This window comes from Mchenga conophoros, linkage group LG11 (genome assembly GCF_057382185.1).
Source record: "Mchenga conophoros isolate Kocher_MC1m ecotype Shallow Benthic linkage group LG11, M_conophoros_male_GT1.1, whole genome shotgun sequence".
In the NCBI taxonomy this organism is placed as follows: domain Eukaryota; kingdom Metazoa; phylum Chordata; class Actinopteri; order Cichliformes; family Cichlidae; genus Mchenga; species Mchenga conophoros.
The window spans coordinates 22875223-22895603 of record NC_140536.1 but is presented as its reverse complement, the minus strand read 5'-3'; the positions used below and the strand labels follow the sequence as shown (position 1 = coordinate 22895603).

The 20381-nt window shown below is 40.2% G+C and overlaps 2 protein-coding genes across 2 annotated transcripts; one reads left to right on the top strand and one right to left on the bottom strand.

Annotated features, from left to right (window-relative positions):
* Window positions 1-12432: 12432 nt before the first annotated feature.
* LOC146564070 (uncharacterized) lies at window positions 12433-14119 on the bottom strand. The gene is made up of 4 exons (XM_085291537.1): window positions 14046-14119; window positions 13889-13940; window positions 13415-13565; window positions 12433-13297 (listed from the first exon to the last, which is right to left on the bottom strand). The coding sequence occupies exons 2-4, from the start codon at window positions 13926-13928 to the stop codon at window positions 12721-12723; spliced, it is 768 nt and encodes a 255-aa protein (XP_085147663.1). The 5' UTR covers window positions 13929-13940; window positions 14046-14119; the 3' UTR covers window positions 12433-12720.
* Window positions 14120-16524: 2405 nt separating this feature from the next.
* On the top strand, window positions 16525-18054 carry apoa4b.2 (apolipoprotein A-IV b, tandem duplicate 2). Its single transcript, XM_085291536.1, has 4 exons — window positions 16525-16616; window positions 16706-16757; window positions 16959-17109; window positions 17247-18054. The coding sequence occupies exons 2-4, from the start codon at window positions 16718-16720 to the stop codon at window positions 17821-17823; spliced, it is 768 nt and encodes a 255-aa protein (XP_085147662.1). The 5' UTR covers window positions 16525-16616; window positions 16706-16717; the 3' UTR covers window positions 17824-18054.
* Window positions 18055-20381: the final 2327 nt, after the last annotated feature.

Below are 20381 nucleotides of genomic sequence, written 5' to 3'. Positions count from 1 at the left end.
TCGACAGGATGCTCTCGATGGTGCCTCTGTAGAAAGTGTGCATGATGGGGGCTGGAGCTCCTGCTCTTCTTAGTTTGCGGAGAAAGAAGAGACGCTGCTGTGATTTCTTGGCCAGTGCTGTGGTGTTGTACGTCCAGGAGAGATCCTCTGTGATGTGCACACCCAAGAACTTGGTGCTGCTCACTCTCTCCACAGACGCTCCGTCAATGGTCAGAGGAGCATGTTGGGTGTGCATTCTCCTGAAGTCCACAACAATCTCCTTCGTCTTCTCCACATTCAGAGAGAGATTGTTGTCAGCACACCACGTGGCCAGGCGTCTCACCTCACTTCTGTAGTCGGTCTCATCCCTGTTGCTAATGAGACCCACCACCGTTGTGTCGTCCGCAAACTTGATGAAGAGGTTGGAGCTGTATGATGGAGTGCAGTCATGGGTCAGCAGAGTGAAGAGGAGGGGGCTCAGCACACATCCCTGCGGGGCCCCCGTGTTTAAAATGATGGTGCTGGATGTATTACTGCCGACCCGTACTGCTTGAGGTCTTCCGGTGAGGAAATCCAACAGCCAGTTGCACAGTGAGGTGTTGAGCCCCAGCTGGACCAGTTTTTGAGTGAGCTGTTGGGGGATTATAGTGTTGAATGCTGAACTGAAGTCTATGAACAGCATTCGAACATATGAATCTTTTTTGTCCAGGTGTGTGAGTGCTGAGTGGAGTGCAGTGGAGATGGCATCATCGGTTGAGCGATTGGGCCGATACGCAAACTGGAAGGGGTCCAGGGAGGGGGGTAGGACAGTCTTGATGTGCTGCATGACTAGTCGTTCGAAGCACTTCATCAGGATGGGAGTAAGTGCAACAGGACGGTAGTCATTAAAGCAGGAGGGAGATGACTTTTTTGGGACCGGAATGATTGTGGTGGCTTTAAAACATGTGGGGACGACAGCCTGGATGAGTGATATGTTGAAGATGTCTGTGAAGACATCAGTGAGTTCCACTGCACAGTCTCTCAGTGCACGACCAGGAATGTTGTCAGGACCCGGAGCTTTACGTGCATTGATCCTGCTGAGGGATCTCCTCACGCTGTCCGGGGACAGAGTCATCACCTGGTCACCAGGAGGGGGTGGGGTCTTCTGTGCAGTGGTGCTGTTTCGGACTTCAAAGCGAGCAAAGAAAGTGTTCAGCTCGTTCAGCAGGGGGATAGTACTGTCACAAGTCTGTGGTGGGGGCTTGTAATCTGTGATGGTCTGAATGCCCCGCCACAGGCTCCGTGAGTCTCTGCTGTCTTTGAAGTGATGGGATATTTTCCTGGAGTACTGTCTCTTAGCCTCTCTGATGCCACGGGAAAGGTTGGCCCTAGCTGTGCTCAGGCTCGCCTCGTCTCCATCTCTGAAGGCAACATTCCGAGCTTTCAGCAGCCTGTAGACCTCTCCTGTCATCCATGGTTTTTGATTGGCCCGGACAGTTATGGTTTTCGTGACTGTTACATCCTCAATGCACTTGTTGATGTAGGCTGTAACAGTCTCTGCGTACTCCTGGAGGTCAGTGGTGTTGTTGTAGGTGGCAGCCTGCTTAAACATGTTCCAGTCTGTGGTGTTAAAGCAGTCCTGTAAAGCCTCTGAAGACCCTTCTGGCCACACTTGTATCTGCTTACGAACCGGTTTGGTGGTTTTAACGAGCGGTCTGTAAGCAGGCATTAGCATGACAGTGATGTGGTCTGAGGCGCCGAGGTGGGGGAGGGGAAAAGCTTTGTAAGCTCCTCTCTGGGTGGTGTAAACAAAGTCCAGTGTGTTATTTCCCCTTGTTGGAAAGTCTATGTGTTGTTGTATTTTTGGAAACACGCACTTTAAGTCTGCATGATTGAAATCCCCAGCCAGGATGAGAAAAGCATCAGGATGGGCTGTCTGCTGCTCACTGATGTGCTGGTACAGTTCATTCAGTGCCTCGCTCCTGTTGTTGACATTGGAGGAGGGAGGGATGTACACAGCGCACAGTAGTATGGCTGTATATTCCCTCGGTAGATAGAATGGCCGGCACTTAATAACCATAAACTCCAGCACTGGTGAGCAGTGTTTCCAGACCGCAACAGCATCGCGACACCAGGCGTCATTGATGTAAACACAAAGTCCTCCCCCGCGGGTCTTACCTCCCGCGACGATGACTCTGTCAGCACGGTAGCATGTTAGCTGGTCGAGCTGAATGGCGCGGTCCGGGACACTGTCGCTAAGCCATGTTTCCGTGAACACAAAAGCACAGCAGTCCTTTACATTCCTTTGAGATGAACGTAGCAGTCGGATGTCGTCCAGTTTATTTTCTAGCGAGCGTACGTTGGCCAGAACGATAGAGGGGATGGCGGGTTTGTGTGGGCTAGCCGCTAGCCTAGCTTGGATGCCACCGCGCTTACCCCTCTTCTGCTTCCTCTCACACCGCTTGAGGCGCATCCATTGTGGGCGACGTGCAGGAGTGGGGGTCGGTGATTGAGTAGGCCTTCGGAGCAAACCCAGATCTTTCAGCTTCTCGATGTCCACAGAGTTTAACTTAAAAAGTTTGTTTCTGCCGATGTCGAGAAGAAGTGTTCGGGCATATCCTCGCTTGCACACAGATAGACGCGACAAAGACTTACAAAAACACTGCAACTTACAGGACGAAAAACACGAAAAAGTAGTTTGTTCGGGAGAGAGAGAAGCCGCTGCGTGTGCACGCGCCGCCATCTGAGGCTTTCTGGGAGTTTGTTCCAGATATAAGGAGCATAAAAGCTGAATGCAGCTTCTCCGTGTCTGGTTCTGACTCTGGGAACTGATAAAAGACCGGATCCAGATGACCTGAGGGATCTGGAAGGTTCATACTGGGTCAGGAGGTCATTGATGTATTTTGGTCCTAAACCATTCAGAGCTTTATAGGCCAGCATCAGAACTTTAAAGTCTATCCTCTGACGGACAGGCAGCCAGTGTAAAGACCTCAGAGCAGGACTGATGTGGTCCACTTTTTTGGTCTTAGTGAGGACTCGAGCAGCAGAGTTCTGAATGAGCTGTAGTTGTCTGACTGATTTTTTAGGTAGACCTGTAAAGATGCTGTTACAGTAATCAAGCCTACTAAAAATGAATGCATGGACTAGTTTTTCCAGGTCCTGTTGAGACATCAGATCTTTTATCCTTCAAATATTCTTGAGGTGATAGTAAGCTGACTTTGTTATTGTCTTAATGTGTTTTTCTAAGTTTAGGTCTGCATCCATCACTACACCCAAATTTCTCGCCTGGTTTGTGGTTTTTAGATGTATAGATTGAAGTTCTCTGGTGACCTGTAATCGTTTTTCTTTGGCGCCAAAGACTATTACTTCAGTTTTGTTTTTGTTTAGTTGGAGAAAATTGTGGCACAACCAGTCATTAATTTCCTCAATGCATTTACCAAGAGCCTGTACAGGGCCTCGGTCTCCTGGTGACATTGTGATATATATTTGTGTGTCATCTGCATAGCTGTGGTAGTTTATTTTGTTGTTCTTTATAATCTGTGCCAGTGGGAGCATGTAAATGTTAAACAGAGGGGGTCCCAAGATGGAACCTTGGGGAACTCCACATGTGATACTTGTCTGCTCGGATGTGAAGTTACCTATTGATACAAAGTATTTCCTGTTTTCTAAGTATGTTTTGAACCAGTTTAGTACAGTTCCTGAAAGACCTGCCCAGTTCTCCAGTCGTTTGAGTAATATGTTGTGGTCAACTGTATCAAATGCTGCACTGAGATCCAGTAAAACTAGGACTGACATTTTTCCACTGTCTGTGTTCAGACATATGTCATTAAACACTTTTGTCAGAGCGGTTTCAGTGCTGTGGTTCTGTCTAAAACCTGACTGGAAGGCATCGTAGCAGTTATTCTGTTTTAAGAAGTAATTGAGCTGTTGAGAAACTGCTTTTTCAATGATCTTACTTAAAAATGGGAGATTTGAGATCGGCCTGTAGTTTTTCATTTGTGTCTTGTCAAGATTGTCATTTTTCAGTATAGGTTTGATTACAGCAGTTTTTAGTGATTCTGGAAACACACCTGACATTAAGGAAAAGTTGACGATCTGTATCAGGTCTGACTCCAAAGTCTTTGAGACCTTTTTGAAAAAACTTGTTGGCAGGACATCTAAACAGCAAGAGGAGGAGATCAGTTGACCTAAGATGTCCTCCAGGTCTTTGCTGTTAATCGGGTGAAACTGTTTGTGTTTAAACAGTTTTTCGGTGGACACAGTACATATCCTGGATCTGCTGTTGATGTACCATATGTAAATATGGTCACATTTCCTGTTATGCAGGTCCTGATGCTTTCTGGTGTGTAAGCTGTGTGTGTGTGTGTGTGTGTGTGTGTGTGTGTGTGTGTGTGTGTGTGTGTGTGTGTGTCAAGTCAATTTCTAAGAATAATAAAGATAATGCGAGTCAACTTCTGCGGATGTGTATTTCTGTGCTGATCTCTTGTGGTAAATGTCACAGGGTGAACTTTCTGTTTCTGCAGAGTTGGTACATTGTATCTGGTGAAATATGTGAACATAAGCAGAACATAACATTTGAAGCATAATCAAATAAAACAGTAAAAACTCTATAACATTACGTGTGCAATTGATAGATGACCTAAGGTACTATATTATCTTTCCTCTGTCTCTGATGTGAAACAAATATTTTGTTGTGGGAGTTGGCTGTGGATATGGATCTCAGTCGACTACTTCATCAAATCTTCTGTTTTCTTTTATTTGTAAAAATGTTTGAAAAGAGGACTGATCAATGAAATCTCTCACCTTTGACTGTTTTCAGTTGTATAACAAGGCTTTGTCTGTCAGGCTTGGATGCTGCGATATTGTTCCATAATGGCCAACTCATTTCCCTGATGATGATACTTGAATACAAAGTCTACAAAGATCTTTTCAGCTCCAGTTTTTGCTGACTTGTTGGGTGAAATGATTCATAGCAACTACAATGTACTTATATCCTCCATTACAAACTTCCAGATCCAGATCCAGTGATGCTCTATTCGACTTGTTTGGAGGTTTCTGTTCCAGGCAGCTAATGATCACCTAATAATCCATATCTCTTTGCATATGTGTTATTGATCACGCTGAGTGTCTGTTCTACTCTAAGATGACACTGTGGATTTTATTCGCTTGTGTTCTACATCCAGGGCTTCCAGAATATTACATCTCCTGGAAGTCACAATATACCAGTCACAATATTCAAAAATGGAAGTTAACAAAATTAATTATCAATATAATCCACAGTTGCTTGTTGTATTTAAAAGTTAAACTTTAAAGTGTTGATTGTGATCATGAGTTACTGCTATGATAAAGACTATTTAACTTAGACAGTAGGACGTTATTTCAAGGATTTTCCAGGATTGCTTACTATCATAATGTCACACTCCATTAAATCCAGGCCTGAAGGAAGATGCAGTATTACAATTGTACTACAACAACAACAACAACAACAACAACAACAACAAACTCTTGCTCCCGACTCTCAGTCTGATGCTTGGTCAGGAATCCCCCCCCCCCCCCCCCCCCCAAAAAAAAAAAAAAAAAAAAACCAAAACCAAAAAAACAACAACAAAACCTGATCACTTTTTGGTTTAAAATACACAGTATGTGATGATAAAAATGTTTAAGCAGTAATAGACAAAACCAGCTCATTTTTCTGATTTGTAATCTACTTCAAGCATGGCAAATTAACAGGGTGTAAAAAGTAAACAGTAAACGTTAGAGCAATCAGCACACAAAATAACTTGTTAATTATAGTCTGACAAAGATAATACAAGAAGTTTCCTTGTATGTTATGATAAAAGGATAAAACCATTTGCCACACACTGAGTAAGGACATGTTCAGCCTGGACAGTTGTTCTGTGAGGAAGCATTCAGAAATCGGCTGCTTTATCACAGTTCTGCTTTGTAAAATTGAAATGTGTCTAAAAGACAATCAAACACAATTTTTTTACTGCCAGATTCTGACTAATCTATTACTGGCAAGAATCTAAACCACAACTGGCTGTTGGCAAAAACAGAAAAACAGAAAAATTCAAGCAGTATTCTAACACTTTTTAGATTCAACAAATAACACGGTTAATAACAAGGCTTTTTTTTCTTCAAGAACTTGTAAAAAAGATACAAGTCTGTGCCTATAAATGTCCTGCTGACTAATGTACTGTGACACAATCTCTGTGCAGAAATGCAATGATAAACCAGAAATATTGGAAACTACAACGTAAAGGGTGCTTTTCTATTCTTTATGCCTGTAAGATGCTTACATAAATCCAAGAGCTGGCCAATCCCTTTTTTTCAGTCTGTATGCCTCAAGCCTTTTGCTTTGTTACATTATCGAGGACCCAAATGTGGTTCTAAACATTTGGAATCAGGACTCAAACATGTGCTTAGAAGTAAAGTATACATAGATCATAAAAAATGAACTTATATGTGACTGTGAATTTTCCCAAATACAAATAAAAATCCTTTGATTGTTTTTAATCAGATCTTTTGATTTGTCTTTACAAGTGTTTCCTGCTGGATTAAGAAGACTAACATAATGGTATAGCTTGAATACGTTTCACCTCTCATCCGAGAAGCTTCTTCAGTTCTAAGGTCAAATACCATTTGACCTTAGAACTGAAGAAGCTTCTCGGATGAGAGGTGAAACATCTTCAAGTAACTTAAAGAAGTCCAGACGCTTTTCTTTGCAAGCTCCTTTGACTACGATGACCTGGATGACTGAGAACCTTCAGAGACATAATGGTATAGTATTCACAGTAGCAGCTGCCATGACACCGTATAATAACAAAAACCAATGATGCGTGTGACAGTGGTCTGTTCAACTTTCTGACACCTAAAGGAAATAATTTTATCTTGTTTTGAAACCAAGCTGTTCCACATTCTTTGAAGCAACATCCTCATTTTCACTTGTTTTGTTTTTTGCTTTTTTTGTTGTTTTTCTTCCCTTTTAGTTAAGGCATTGTATGGTAAATGGCCTGCATTTGTATAGTGCTTTTCTAGTCCCTAAGGACCCCAAAGCGCTTCACACTACATTCAGTCATTCACCCATTCACACACACATTCACACACTGGCGATGGCAGCTACATTGTAGGCACAGCTGCCCTGGGGCGCACTGACAGAGGCGAGGCTGTATGTCTGTCTGCTTTAGAGCCACATGATTTAGACTATCCCACATGTTAATAGAGTTTAACATAGGTGCAAGTGCCTATGCTTGACCCCACTCCCCGAAAACAAACAGAATACAAGGACAGACCACTGGCTGTAAAAATGTGAAAGGAATGAGAGATGTGCATCAGAGATAAATAAAGGCTCATGTCCATATGTGGGTTCCTGGAAAGGGGGATAATGGTAAGTGTTAATGCTGGTAATTTGCACAAACATCTCTGATGTGGTGGATGATTGTCATTACCCAGAAAAACACTGTTGAAACACCCAGATAAAATTATTTCCCTTTGTTAGAGCAAAGATAGGCATTGTTCTAGAACAGAAAGAACCCATCTGCAAACATACAAAGAGGCGACCGACTTTATTGCTTAACACAGAATAGATCTAATAGGCAAGGCCTTATTCTGGCTTTTGGTATAATTTTGAATAATAGAAATTAGAGGTAATGTTGATATGGTGAACTACCATCATTGCAAGCATTGAAATAAGTTTTCTTTTTATTTGCTGCCATTTTATTTTGTCCGCACACATTCAGTTCCAATAATCTCTGCCTATTTTCTGTGCATTCAAAATGATGTTCAAAAGAAATTATTATTATCCACTGACAAAATGTTTTACTTTTTACTTTTTAATTAACATTACAGCTTTATTCTTTGTAAATTTGATAAATTTAACTTGTTGTACTTGTTATCATCTAACTTAGTACAGCAACATGTGTGTGCATCTTAACCTGACCTAACTGCAGTCCAGAAATTTGAACCACTAAAAACATTATTTTATTTACATTTTACAATAACAACAAATTTGTATAACATTTAGTAAATAATGGTTTATTTGCTCAATAAAATTATTAAAAGGATAAAATAAGCTTTTATTAATAATTATTAATGATCCAATAAAATAATGCTTCATATCAACATCATGTGCACTTATGGTGATGCAGCTTGACTCGGGCCTATTTTCCACTCTGAAGAATAAGGAAAAGATTTTTTTTGCAGTCAAACTACCAGCATTTACGCATTCTTTTGTTCAGCACAGTCCCCAACAGTGTTGCCAGCAAAGCACCCCCACAAATCATCACACCTCCTCCTCGATGCTTCACTGTGGGAGCCATGCATGTAGACCATCCATTCACCTTTTCTGCATCCCACAAAGACATGGCGGGTGGAACTAAAGATCTCAAATTTGGACTGATCAGACCAAAGTGCACATTTCCACTGGTCTAATGTCCATTTCTTGAGTTTTTTGGCTCAAACAAATATCTTCTGCTTGTTGCTTTTCCTTAGTAGTGGTTTCCTATCAGCTGACCATAAATGCCTGATTCACACAGTCTCCTCTGATCAGTTGATATAGAGATGTGTCTGCTACTAGAACTCTGTGTGGCATTTATCTGGGCACTGCTAACTTGTGATATCTGACGCTGGTGACTCTGATGAATTTATCCTCAGCAGCAGAGGTGATTCCTGGTGTTCCTTTCCTCGGGTGGTCCTCATTGTGAGCCAGTTTCGTCGTAGTGCTGAATGAATCTTAGGACTGCACTTGGGGACACATTCAAAGTTTTAGCAATTTTCTGGACTGACTGACCTTCAGTTCTTAAAGTAATGATGGACTGTTGTTTCTCGTTACTTAGCTGATTGGTTCTTACCATAATATGAATTCTAACAGTTGTCAAATAGGGCTGTCAGCTGTGTACCAACCTGACTTCTGCAAAACACAATTGATGGTCCCAAACCCATTAAGAAGACAAGAAATTCCACAAATGAACCCTGACAAGGCTGAGCTGTAAAGTTGAAACCATTTCAGGTGACTACATCATAAAGCTCATTGAGAGAAAGCCAAGGGTTTGCAGCAATGCCAAAAAAGCAAATGGCATCTACTTTGAGGAATCTAAAATATAAAACATATTTATAGTTATTTATAAATTTTTTCTTTGGTACAATTCATATAATTGATGTCATCAGTATGTATCTACAGTGTAGAAAGCAGTGAAAATAAAGAAAAAACATTATATGAGAACGTGTGTCCAAACCTTACCACTCGATGGCAGTGTAACCTTGTTTTAGGACAGAAAACCTTCATGTTTACAGTGTCACGTGGGGCATTGTAGTTGCTTGGAAAAGCTGTTGTTGTTGTTTTTTTCTTTTAGAATTCACAAATTAACATGACCTAAAAAAGTAATATGTAACAATGTAACAAAAGTATTAGACTTCAAAGTTTTTTAAGGAAAATGACCAAGTATGAGGTACATCTGTATGTATTTGAGTATTATATCTGTAGGCTAAGCATTTAAGCCTGTAGGAGTAATTTTAACAAATAGAATGACAGTCATGTAGAAAAGTTGTACTATTGATATTCATACATATTCTGATTTTAATAGCAGAAAATGAATTATGAACAAACCATGAACAAATAAGATTTATTACCATACCATAACAGCTTTATTTATAAAGCACTTTAACATAAAACCAGGGTTCACAAACTGCTGTACATATACAAATAGCATAAACACAATAAAAGAAAAATAAGATAAAATACAATAAATAACTAAATGAATAAAATGAAATAAAACATGTTAAAACAAATTGAGCCACCCCCTTAAAGATAGCCAAAGGCTTCAGCAAATTAATATGTTTTAAGAAGATTTTTAAAGTCAGAAAGATAAGTTTTCACAAATTACCTGAGGGGAGTCAACACCAACAGTCTGTACAGCATGAAGGACCATGTCAATAGTTTTAAATAAGGCTTGAGGCTTACAGGAATTAGCCTGCATAATAGCAGCAAAATGTTTTCTCTTAACAGTTTTCTGATATGAATTCCAGTAATACTGTAATATTTGGTATGAAAGCTGAAGTTTATCCTTCTTCCATTTACGTTCAGCTCTCCTACACTTTCTTCTGACAGCACGGGTGGCTTCATTCAGACCTGAACCCTTCAGCTTAAAGGGGGCCACCGACTGAGTAAAACCATGAGCTGAGCTCTTCTGGATCATTACATATAGAATCAGGAAGGCTGCTGTTCTGATGAAAAACAACAGAGAACTGACCAGCAGTGGATGGGTTAAAAATACCACCGCTCTGAGCAACAGCAGGAGGATTAACTTGAGTACAAGGAAGGGAAACCTCAAACAAGACAGGCTTATGGTCCAGCCATACAGCATCACAGACCTCTAAGTTAAAGACCGGTAAACCGCAAGTTAAAACAAAATCCCATATTTTTGTGTAGGCACAGACACAGGTTTTGCGAGTGTACACTAAAAGAGAGTAAACTCTAGCACACAAAAAATAGCACACTGGTGCCATCTTGGGCACAGGACCAAGATACTTGATAGCCATCACGTGGGAACGGCAAAGCTAGACTGTGTACAAAGGGAGGAAATTCAAGATAGAAAGTGGGCCATACAATAAGACAACATCCTCTTGGAGCAAAGAAAACTAAAAGTCAGTGCTTTGAAATGTTCTGGTCAAAACCATGACCTGAAGGGTTCTGGACGAGCTGCCCATGTCAGGAAAACACCAGCATGGCAGAATCGAATGTGTTCCTCTAGGCTGGTGACTAGGACTGGTCAATATAAATGTTTAGTTGCATTTACTGCTTCACAAAGTGGTAAATCAAATATTTAAATAATTGATCATTGCCTCAATTATTTAAAAAAAAATCCACATTTAGTTAGTTTTGCTTAATATACTATGAAAACTTGCAGAAAATGAAAAAGAAAACCCACAAAAACATACGAGGTTGTTTTATGATGTATTTATAGGGGACTCTGAAAACTTCCAGAGCTGTAACAAAACATTTCCAGTAGAGGTACAGTTGGAGGTTTAAACACTGGCATGGAAAATGTGAACATGATGATATGCTGCATACAACAGTTTTCTCATGGCAATTTCAAATTATTCTAAATTCCAAGTACTAGGTGAAATTGTTGTGTTACATTTTTCTTTCTTGTCAAGAACGTCTCTTCATAACAACCCTGCTCTAAAGCATGGCCATATTCATATGATTGAGAAACAAACGCCATGACCTGAGATCATTTCTAATGATCCAATGACATGCGATACTTATCTTATCACTGCTTGTCAAGCAGAGAAGAAAAGGTCTAGTAACAACCTGTTATCTACATCAAAACAAAATCAGATCGCCGTTTGCTTTCGTGGTGTGCAAGGCAAGATGTGTCTTGTTCGGGGGAAAAAAAGAAAAAAAGAACCTAGTGGACTGTGTTGTAGAGTTTAATGGCAGCAGATACCAGCAAAAGCTCCTTAACAATACCTTTTGGCCATTTGACTGATAAGAGAATCTGAATAGTCCTTTTTGCTTCCCACACAAGTGCTAATGAGGTATAAAGACAGGCTGAAACACAAACATTTGTAATCAGATTTGCATTTCAAAAGTCTCACAGAGCTTTTAGAGCAATTTGAGGAGCGTGTCTCTCATTGAATGCAATCCTTATCACTAACTGCATTTAGGGAAGAATGGATGCTAAGGATTTAGATTTATTTATGTAGGACAGACCTTTAGACATACAAGTAAATTACCCATTGAATCAGTCAAAAAAAAAAAGCAGAGCAGTAGTAAATAATCAGGAAACAGATGTTTTGTGTGTGTTGTGTGTGCATGTGAATGCGTTGTTATTGTTATTGGACTCTAACCCTCCACGTTGGATGCTGGCACTGTCAGTAGGGGCAAGATAAGAGGGATAAGACCAGGCGTTATACAGTTACAACAACAGGGGTGGGGGGTTCAATAAATGCAAAATATGTCAAATTTCATGACAATGTAAAATCCTAAATTCTTTGAATCGAAGGGATTAACTTCTTAGTCTCTTGGATTACATTGGTCAGCTTTTTTTTTCAGTTTTGCTGTTGATATATGTAATGTGTAGTTTTAATGGCAAGCACTGAGAAGAACAAAAGTGCCTCTGGAAAAACTACAAGCCGAAACTCTTGCAGAAGCCAGGACATGTTAAGACATTGGAGTCAAAATACTTTTTGCCTCCTGGGGGAAAAAAAGAAAGAAAGAAAAAGCAAACACATGCATGAACAGACACACACACACACACACACTACTGTTTCTTGTGACCCCGTGTGGTCCCTCCATCTATCTGTGCATCACTCAAACACATGGAAGAATTCACTGTTGTGTGCTTTCAGAACCACTTCTCATCATACTTTGTCATAGTTTGTGTTGAAACAAGATGTTTCGCGATGAGATTTCTTTCTAGAGTTTCACTTTATGTAAAAGAGAGAAGTCGATTCAAAAGTTAGCCAGATGAATAATTTCCAGATTTTTGTATTTATTTCAGATAACTTAGTGAAATTACAAAAGGGTCACAGTTTCAAACTTCACAACACAATAAAAATGGAATATTTACATTTTTGATAAGTGCAGGGATTTGTTTTAATATGTTTGCACTTATCCATAAATAATGCGGTGGAGGGTGGGGTGCAAACACAATATTGTTTACAGTACAAGACAGATATTCAATTATTGTATTTCTTCAAAACAGAGGTAGACCAGCAAGTCCGGTATCTTTGAAAATGATATAGTAGATGGAGGGTGACTTAGTTTGTGTTGACAAAGGACTGGTAGAGGGACATGAGTTGGGCCTGGAGGTCTTGGGCATAGGGGTCAAGCTTTTCCTTAAGGTCTTCTGCATAAGGGGCAACCATTTGTTTCACCAGGTGCGCTCTGTGAGTGAGCTCTACATGGACTTTTTCAGTCATAGGGGCAACACGTTTTTGGAAGTCCCGCAGGTGCTGGTCCACCTTCTGCTTCAGGTCATCTGTGTAGGGACCCAGTTGAGACTGCAGATCCTTTACACTCTGCTCCAAGCTGGTCTTTAGCTCCTCACTCTTCTGCATCAGGGTGGTCCTTAGGGCTTCAGAGTCCAGGGAATCTGCATAAGTAACCAACTCTTGCTTGAGCTGCTCCACTCTCTGATGAACCTGGGTCTGCATGTTCTCAGTGTAGGGCTGGAGCTTCTCCTTGACTGTGTTTAGTTCCTGCGTGACACGTTCTCTCAACACATCAGCCTCTGTGGTAACTTTGGTGATCAGGTCCTGGGCTGCAGGCTGAAGCTGTTCCTGGAGGGTGACTGCATACTTGCTGGCTAAGTCAGCGCTTTCTGTCAGCCGGGCACTAGAGGACAGATAGTGATTGCCAGATCATCAGTGGCTTGAATGACCCCATAACAGTCATGAGGCATATGCCCATCATAGGGCCAGTCATGCTAGTGCAGTGTGTCAAAGAACTTACTTGACTTCTTGTCCAATTGGAGAGTTTCTTATCATCTGGAGTGTATCATCAGCTGTCTGTGTGGCCTTGGCAATGTAATCCCAGAAAACATCGGTCAGCACTTCCAACTGTGGCTTGGGAGCATCAGCATAGAAAAGGTTGGCATGGCAGCCTGTTGGATGGAAACACGCGTGGTGTGAGAACAGTACAGATGTTCAGTTAATTATTGCCATTGCCATTAACGTTGAACTATAATCAGAAAGTCTTGATGCATGCTCAATCATCCAGGTAAGGAAATCACAAAAAGTTGATTCTGTTCATCTGGACGTAGCGTTTTCAGTGAGAAAAAGGTTTTGTCATTCATCCAAGTGACTTCTTTAGTCTCTGTGAGAGACTCATCCAACTGACTGACACTTGGATTCTTTCAGTGAAAATGCTACGTCCAGATCAACAGAATCACATTTTTGGGATATAATTAAGAAGCTTGGAAATTACCAGAGAGCGCTGCGACGACTAGTACCATAAACACCTTCATGACTGCAACTAGCTGAAAAACAATAACAGTCTGATTAAGTTTTAAGTAGTCTTAAAAAGGTCATAACTTTTAGATTTGCCTGTTAAAATATTGTTTAAAATGTAGTGAGATTCTCACCTGCTTTGGGCTTGTGTATCTCTTGAGGTTTAGTGTATGTGTGTTGGAACAGTGCTTCCGTGTATATATACTGATGTCAGATGACAGTAATAGTTAAGAGCACAAAGTCCAGAAGTCCTTGCCGTGTTGTAACACCACTCCCCCCCCCCCCCCGGTTACTATTGTGGTAGCACTTCTGGATTTTAGTATTCTCCTAATGTGAATACATTTATCACTCAACAATAAATCTTGTAGTAGTTCTTCTCTCACCCCTCTCTATAAAGTCTTTAGGGTATCATCGGCTTATTAACTGCCCACATTGCTGTTCAGCAGTACCAGCCTCTAGATAACTTCAGATAACTTTGGTATGCTAAGATTAGTGGACTTTGTATGAGGGTCAGTGTGACTTAAGTAGTATGAGATGCTTAAATGGTTTCTTAAATTGAAAACTGTGGTTTAAAAAGACCTCAAAATAATCATGTATAATAAGATTTTCTTTCACTTCTACTGAACACTTCATAGGTACATTATTTTTTAGCTACTGACATAGTGGTACCTTATTCCTTTGATTGGCATAGATACTAGGGCATGTTAAGTTATTAAAAGAAACTGTTAGAAGAAAGAGTAAGTAAATGTTATTTCCAACTCTCTGGAATGACTTAAAATTTTCATCATAACGACAAGCAATCATTAAGGGTGGAAGCATATCTGACATATTTACATGAAGCACGCAAAAAGCAATTTTCTGTAAATAAGACCTGTCTATGAGATGTATGCATAATGTTGTACATCATGAATTGTGCAAAATGAATTGACCTGCAGGAGTATTGAAAAACAATAAGGTTTAAAAAGAGAAATGTACTGCTTTTAGTGTCAAAAACAGGTAGAAACGGTTTGATATTTGAATTCCCTAATGGTATATTAAGGTAGAGGTTAAAAATCTACATTCAGTTACAATACAATATGCCAAATGTCACTATCCATAGTAAAAATGTTTTATTTTCTATAGCTTAGAAAAGTAAGTGACACCTGTGAAAGTAACTATTCTCCCACAGGTAGTTTCAGTTGATGCTGATATTGTTTATATTGTTGGTAAGACCTGAGCCCTTTATATCAGGCAGGGACAGCTCAGTAGGTAGCGTGGTGGCCCCATGATCAGAAGGTCAGTGGTTTGAATCCACTGAATGGCTAACCTGAGGTACCCCTGAGCAAGGTACCGTCCCTACACACTGCTCCCCGGGCGCCCAATGGCTGCCCACTGCTTCACAGCGTGAATGGGTTAAATGCAGAGAGGAATTTCTCCATTGGGATCAATAAAGTATACTTTCTTTCTATTACTATTATATGACTTCTCTGTGCAGACTTCTAGGTCTGCACAGATAAGACCTAGAAGACAATGACATAGGTATCACCAACAAATCACAATATACTGTTTAAGTAGCTGTTATACGTTCACCAGTAGTTTTATTGGTTACCCAATTTCTAGTACTAGATTGGATTCTATTGTACCTACAGAACTGTCTTAATTCCTCATGGCATATATTCAACTGCTGGAAACATTCCTCTGAGATTCTGGTCCATACTGACATGAAAGCATCACACAGTTTCTCCAGATTTGTTGGTTGTGCTTCCATGATGCAAATCTCATGTTTGACCATTTTCAAAAATTGATCTATTGGATTTTTGGACGGAAACGTTAATTTGTACTTTTGTCGGACAATTTTTTCAGCTTTATAAATAGTCAAACTGCACTCACAGTACTTTATAGAGGTACCATTTTCAAAAAAAAAAATTCTGGTAAAATTGAGATTCAAGTTTCATACACATACACTTGAGAAAAAGAGAAGAACAACAGGGAAAAATGAAATAATTAATACTCGGGACTCCAAAGTGGTTTCTGGCAATTGGACTATGGCATGTCTGACGTGAAACAGCAGTTACTTTGGCCTTCACAAGCTGACAGTGCTCAAGTCTGCTAACCTTTGGTCAGACTTACACATAGGCCTGCTGAACACTGCCCTGACACAGAAGCAGTGTTGCTGGCAAAATGTAAAACTAAGAGAGACAATAAAATACCTACTGTACACGTAATCAAGTAGGACAACAAAGACATTAAAGCAATAGACTCTATCTGTCTTGGCAGAGAGTTATCACTGACTTGGAAAAAACCTATCAGCTAAGTGATTACAGACTAGCCTGTGTGGGTCGGTTGAGGTTAGACTTATGGATTTTGTATCACTCTAACAGTGGTCAATCATCAAAATACAGCATTCGAGTAGTTTTTAAATTTAAGACAATAGGTGTTCTTGGTTTTTTCTTGTTTTTTAATGGACAACTCACAAATGATGACTAATGTGTACTTGTGTATATTGGGGTATACGCTCAGTGTGTATTTGTGTCAAAGAGGCGTGCTGCATGGATTATCTGGCACAAGATGTCAGCAAAGATAGCTGAGTGAGGCAAGGTGACAGCAAAGCACTAATGTTTGGACTTTGTGATCATTGCTGTCTGCCTTGCTATATAAGCCTCAGTTCCTCACCAGTTTAATACAAGCACTACCAAGTGGACTTACAGATACACTAACAAACTCAGGTAAGATGGAGAGCTAAAAGAATCTTTCTTTGACTGTTAACTGTGTTGTTAACATGCTGTGGTAACTAACTGGTCTTTTCTTGTTACAGTGTCTAAGAACCATGAAGGTCCTTGCTGTGCTCGTCCTAGCTGTTTTCACTGGTGAGTATAAGAAAAATCATTATTCTACTATAAATTTTGGCTCATGAGAACATATATACATAATTAGCAACTATTCCGCTCAAGATAAAGAAAAACGTTGGTGATCAGTGAATATGACCTGTATAAATGTCAAATCCCAGTGAATATACAAAGCTGAAATATCTGCACTACTCTGAATTTCTTCATGTCTCCATTAAACAGGCTGCAATGCCAACCTTTTTTATGCTGATGCACCCAAGCCACAGCTGGAGGTGGTGACTGATGCCTTCTGGGATTATGTTGCCAAAGCTACACAGACAGCTGAAGAAACCGTGAGGATGATTAGATCATCTCAGTTCGGACAGGATGTCAGGTAGATCATACAAAACTTGCTAATTATGTTAACAGACAACAAATTATAGTATTGCCTAAAATATTCAGGATAAGCTAGAAATATAACTGCGCTGCCTTGTATTCACTAGCTTTTTTTTTCTTCTTATTTTAATCTAGTGCCCGCCTGACAGAAAGTGTTGATGCTGCCAACAAGTATGCCGTCACCCTCCAGGAGCAGCTTCCACCTACAGCCCAGGACCTGATCACCAAAGTCACAACAGAGGCTGATGTGTTGAGAGATCGTGTGATCCAAGAGCTGAGCACAGTCAGAGAGAGGCTCGAGCCTTACACTGACAACATTCAGACACAGGTCCAGCAGAAGGTTGAGCAGCTCAAACAGGAGGTGGCCACCTACACAGATTCCCTGGACACTGAGGCCCTGAGGACCACCCTGACGCAGAAGAGCGAAGAGCTAAAGACCAGCCTGGAGCAGAGCATGAAAGACCTGCAGACTCAGCTTGGTCCCTACACTGATGACCTGAAGCAGAAGGTGGACCAGCATCTGCAAGACTTCAAGGAAAAAGTGGCCCCCTTGACTGAGCGGGTGCAGAGTCAGATTGCACAGAGAGCCCAGCAGGTGAAAGAAATGGCCACCCCCTACGTTGATGAGCTGAGGGAAAGGCTGGACCCATATGCTCAGGACCTCCAGTCTCGTCTCACCTCCCTTTATAAATCCTTTGTTAAAGCCAATTAAGTTAACATCCACCTCACATGAAACAGAAAAAAGTGCATCTAAAGTGCATCTAAAGAATTCCAAATACCAAGGACATGTTCCTGGTATCTGGAATTTAAAAAAAAATCAGATGTTGTTTGATATATTTACAGTTTTAAAAAAACAGTTGATACATACAAAAAATATGTGTTGGTCTGTGACCACAAACAGTTTTCATATGTTATAGAAAATAAAGTGAAAGCAAAACTATAATTTCTGAGCCTGTTGTCTTATTTGAGTCAAGGTGATGTTAGATAAGTGTGGGTACCTGGAAAATATATTTCTTTAAACTTTAACACAAGAAGTAACTAGACAAAATTAAAAAAAAAAAGATTTGTATCATGACCTAAGAGATTTGCGGTTTGTTCATGTTAGTTGGCTTTAAAAGCACTTTTTTCAGGACTGGTGATTTGATGACTCGTTAGTAGCTATTATAGAAAAGTTTTCATGCTATAAAGTACATAGATCTGTATGAGGTTTTACTTGTAGATTTGGGCAACTTGGACAGCTGGAAGGAAGCTTGTACATTGTCATTTAGCAAAAATCACTGGTTAAGCTTTCTTGTTTGTTCAGTAGCTGCTTGCAAAGGTTTGGCCCACCGGCACACCCCTGTTAGATAAAATTGTGGGTATTGGACAGGGCATGTTCAGGTTTGTTTCTGCAAGTCTGGAAGTTCATAAACATCTCCAGCTCCCACTTTGTTTTCGCTTTTGTGCCTCCATCCCCGCTGCCAGATTGCTCCCACGCTGCCTTACCCAGTGGCAAACAACATTCCTCTGCTCTGCCCCAAGCTGTCACAGACTCTCCACAATGTTACTCTCCAAGATCAGCTAAAGTTTACAATATTATTCTTACTATTATTAAAACATAATATCTTGGTTTAAGAAAAACTGTATGACAGTGGAAGAAAAAAATAGGAGAAAACAAAAAAATGTTTTGAGCTCCTGGCTCACTTTTAATTTTGTTCACTTTGACACAGAATTCGGTTGAAAAAAAAATACAACATAGACAAAAAAAAGGCTGTGTCATTCTGAAAAGCACATGCTGGTACATTTCACATGAAGTGCTTTCAGAATTAAATATGAGGGGGGGTTAACCCCTCTCTGAAGAACTGCACTGGCAAATTGTTCAAAAGTGCAAGAATGACTTTTCTCAGTGTAAAGCTCCAAGAATTACTTCAATAACTCATTTATTTAATCAGTAGAGGTAATTAGTGATTGGCAGCATGAAAGTATGAAAATGTAATTATCTTTCTAGTGATAAATAAATAAACAAATAAATAAATAAACCTATTTCCCAATAATATCAACTGACTTTGTTGGTGACCAAGGATGAACATGTTGCTGTATGATCTCTGTTGCTGGATCCACATATGAGGCTTTATTAATTTAACCTGAAACACTGAATGCAATGTTGGCTTACACTTTCACTCTCAGAAGTCTGCAGTGTAACTTTTGGTTATGGAAATTCTGCTGTTGCAAGCATTTGATTCGAGTCAGCATGCTACAGTCATGCCACTCCCCCTATCAGGGATTCAAACCACAGATGTTGAGGTTGTGTGGGTTGTGTGGTTTTATAGCTTTTAACGTGAAAACAGGCATTAACTGCAGTAACCTCACTGACTCATCTAAACAGATGACTGCCTATTTAATGGAGTGAGATCATCCCAACCAAAAAGTCAAATTCCTTAAACTTTATTCAAGTGAACAACATCAGGGTTACTTTTGTTCAAACTGTCTGTTGCTGTGAAACAAAAAAGGAGAAGCCGTTACAGTAGGGATGAATGTGCCAGATGTTTTATTGTATTACCTCATAGTTCCTCTTGTTTCTCTCTCTTTCACTTCTCCGTCTGTCTTGTTGATCTTTGTCCTGATGGCATGGCAAAGTTAGGATGAGACTGAGTTCCTGCAGTCTGGCCACTTGTTACACGCATAGTCAAGATGGTCTATTTTTTTCTGCAAGAATAGTCACAAAGCCTCTTGTCTGTATTTGTAATCACCAAGATGAAAATAAGTCTTAGTAGCTAATGTTGGAGACTGTTGCATACAAACTGTTGAACATGCTCCTCATGGAAATAAGATCCCAAATGTTGCATGACAATGTTTTTGGTAGTAAGTTGTAATTACTTTGTGTTTGAACAAATGAACTGTAGTTGAACATACAGTATTTTAGCTTGTGACTCCTGCAGTGACATACACTATACCCGTTTTTGTCTTGGAATAAGGATCAAAAGGTCTTTACTTTAGCACAGCTGTACCTAAACCTTGACTTCATGACTTCTTTCTTCTCATTGTTCTCCCCTTTTAAGGAGAACAAAGGATTTTTCAAATACCTCTATACAGACTGACCTCTTTGGGTTATCATGTTGTAATGTTATCACGTAAACATGTTAATTACCTGACCAAACCCATTTGAACTTTGGCCCTAATTACAAAAGAGAAAAACCAAATGGGCTGACAACAAAAAAGACAAGGCCCGAAGGGCAAATGTCATTATACGTGGGCAAGAGTGAACTCATCCTGCAACTTGTTCGGCAGAAA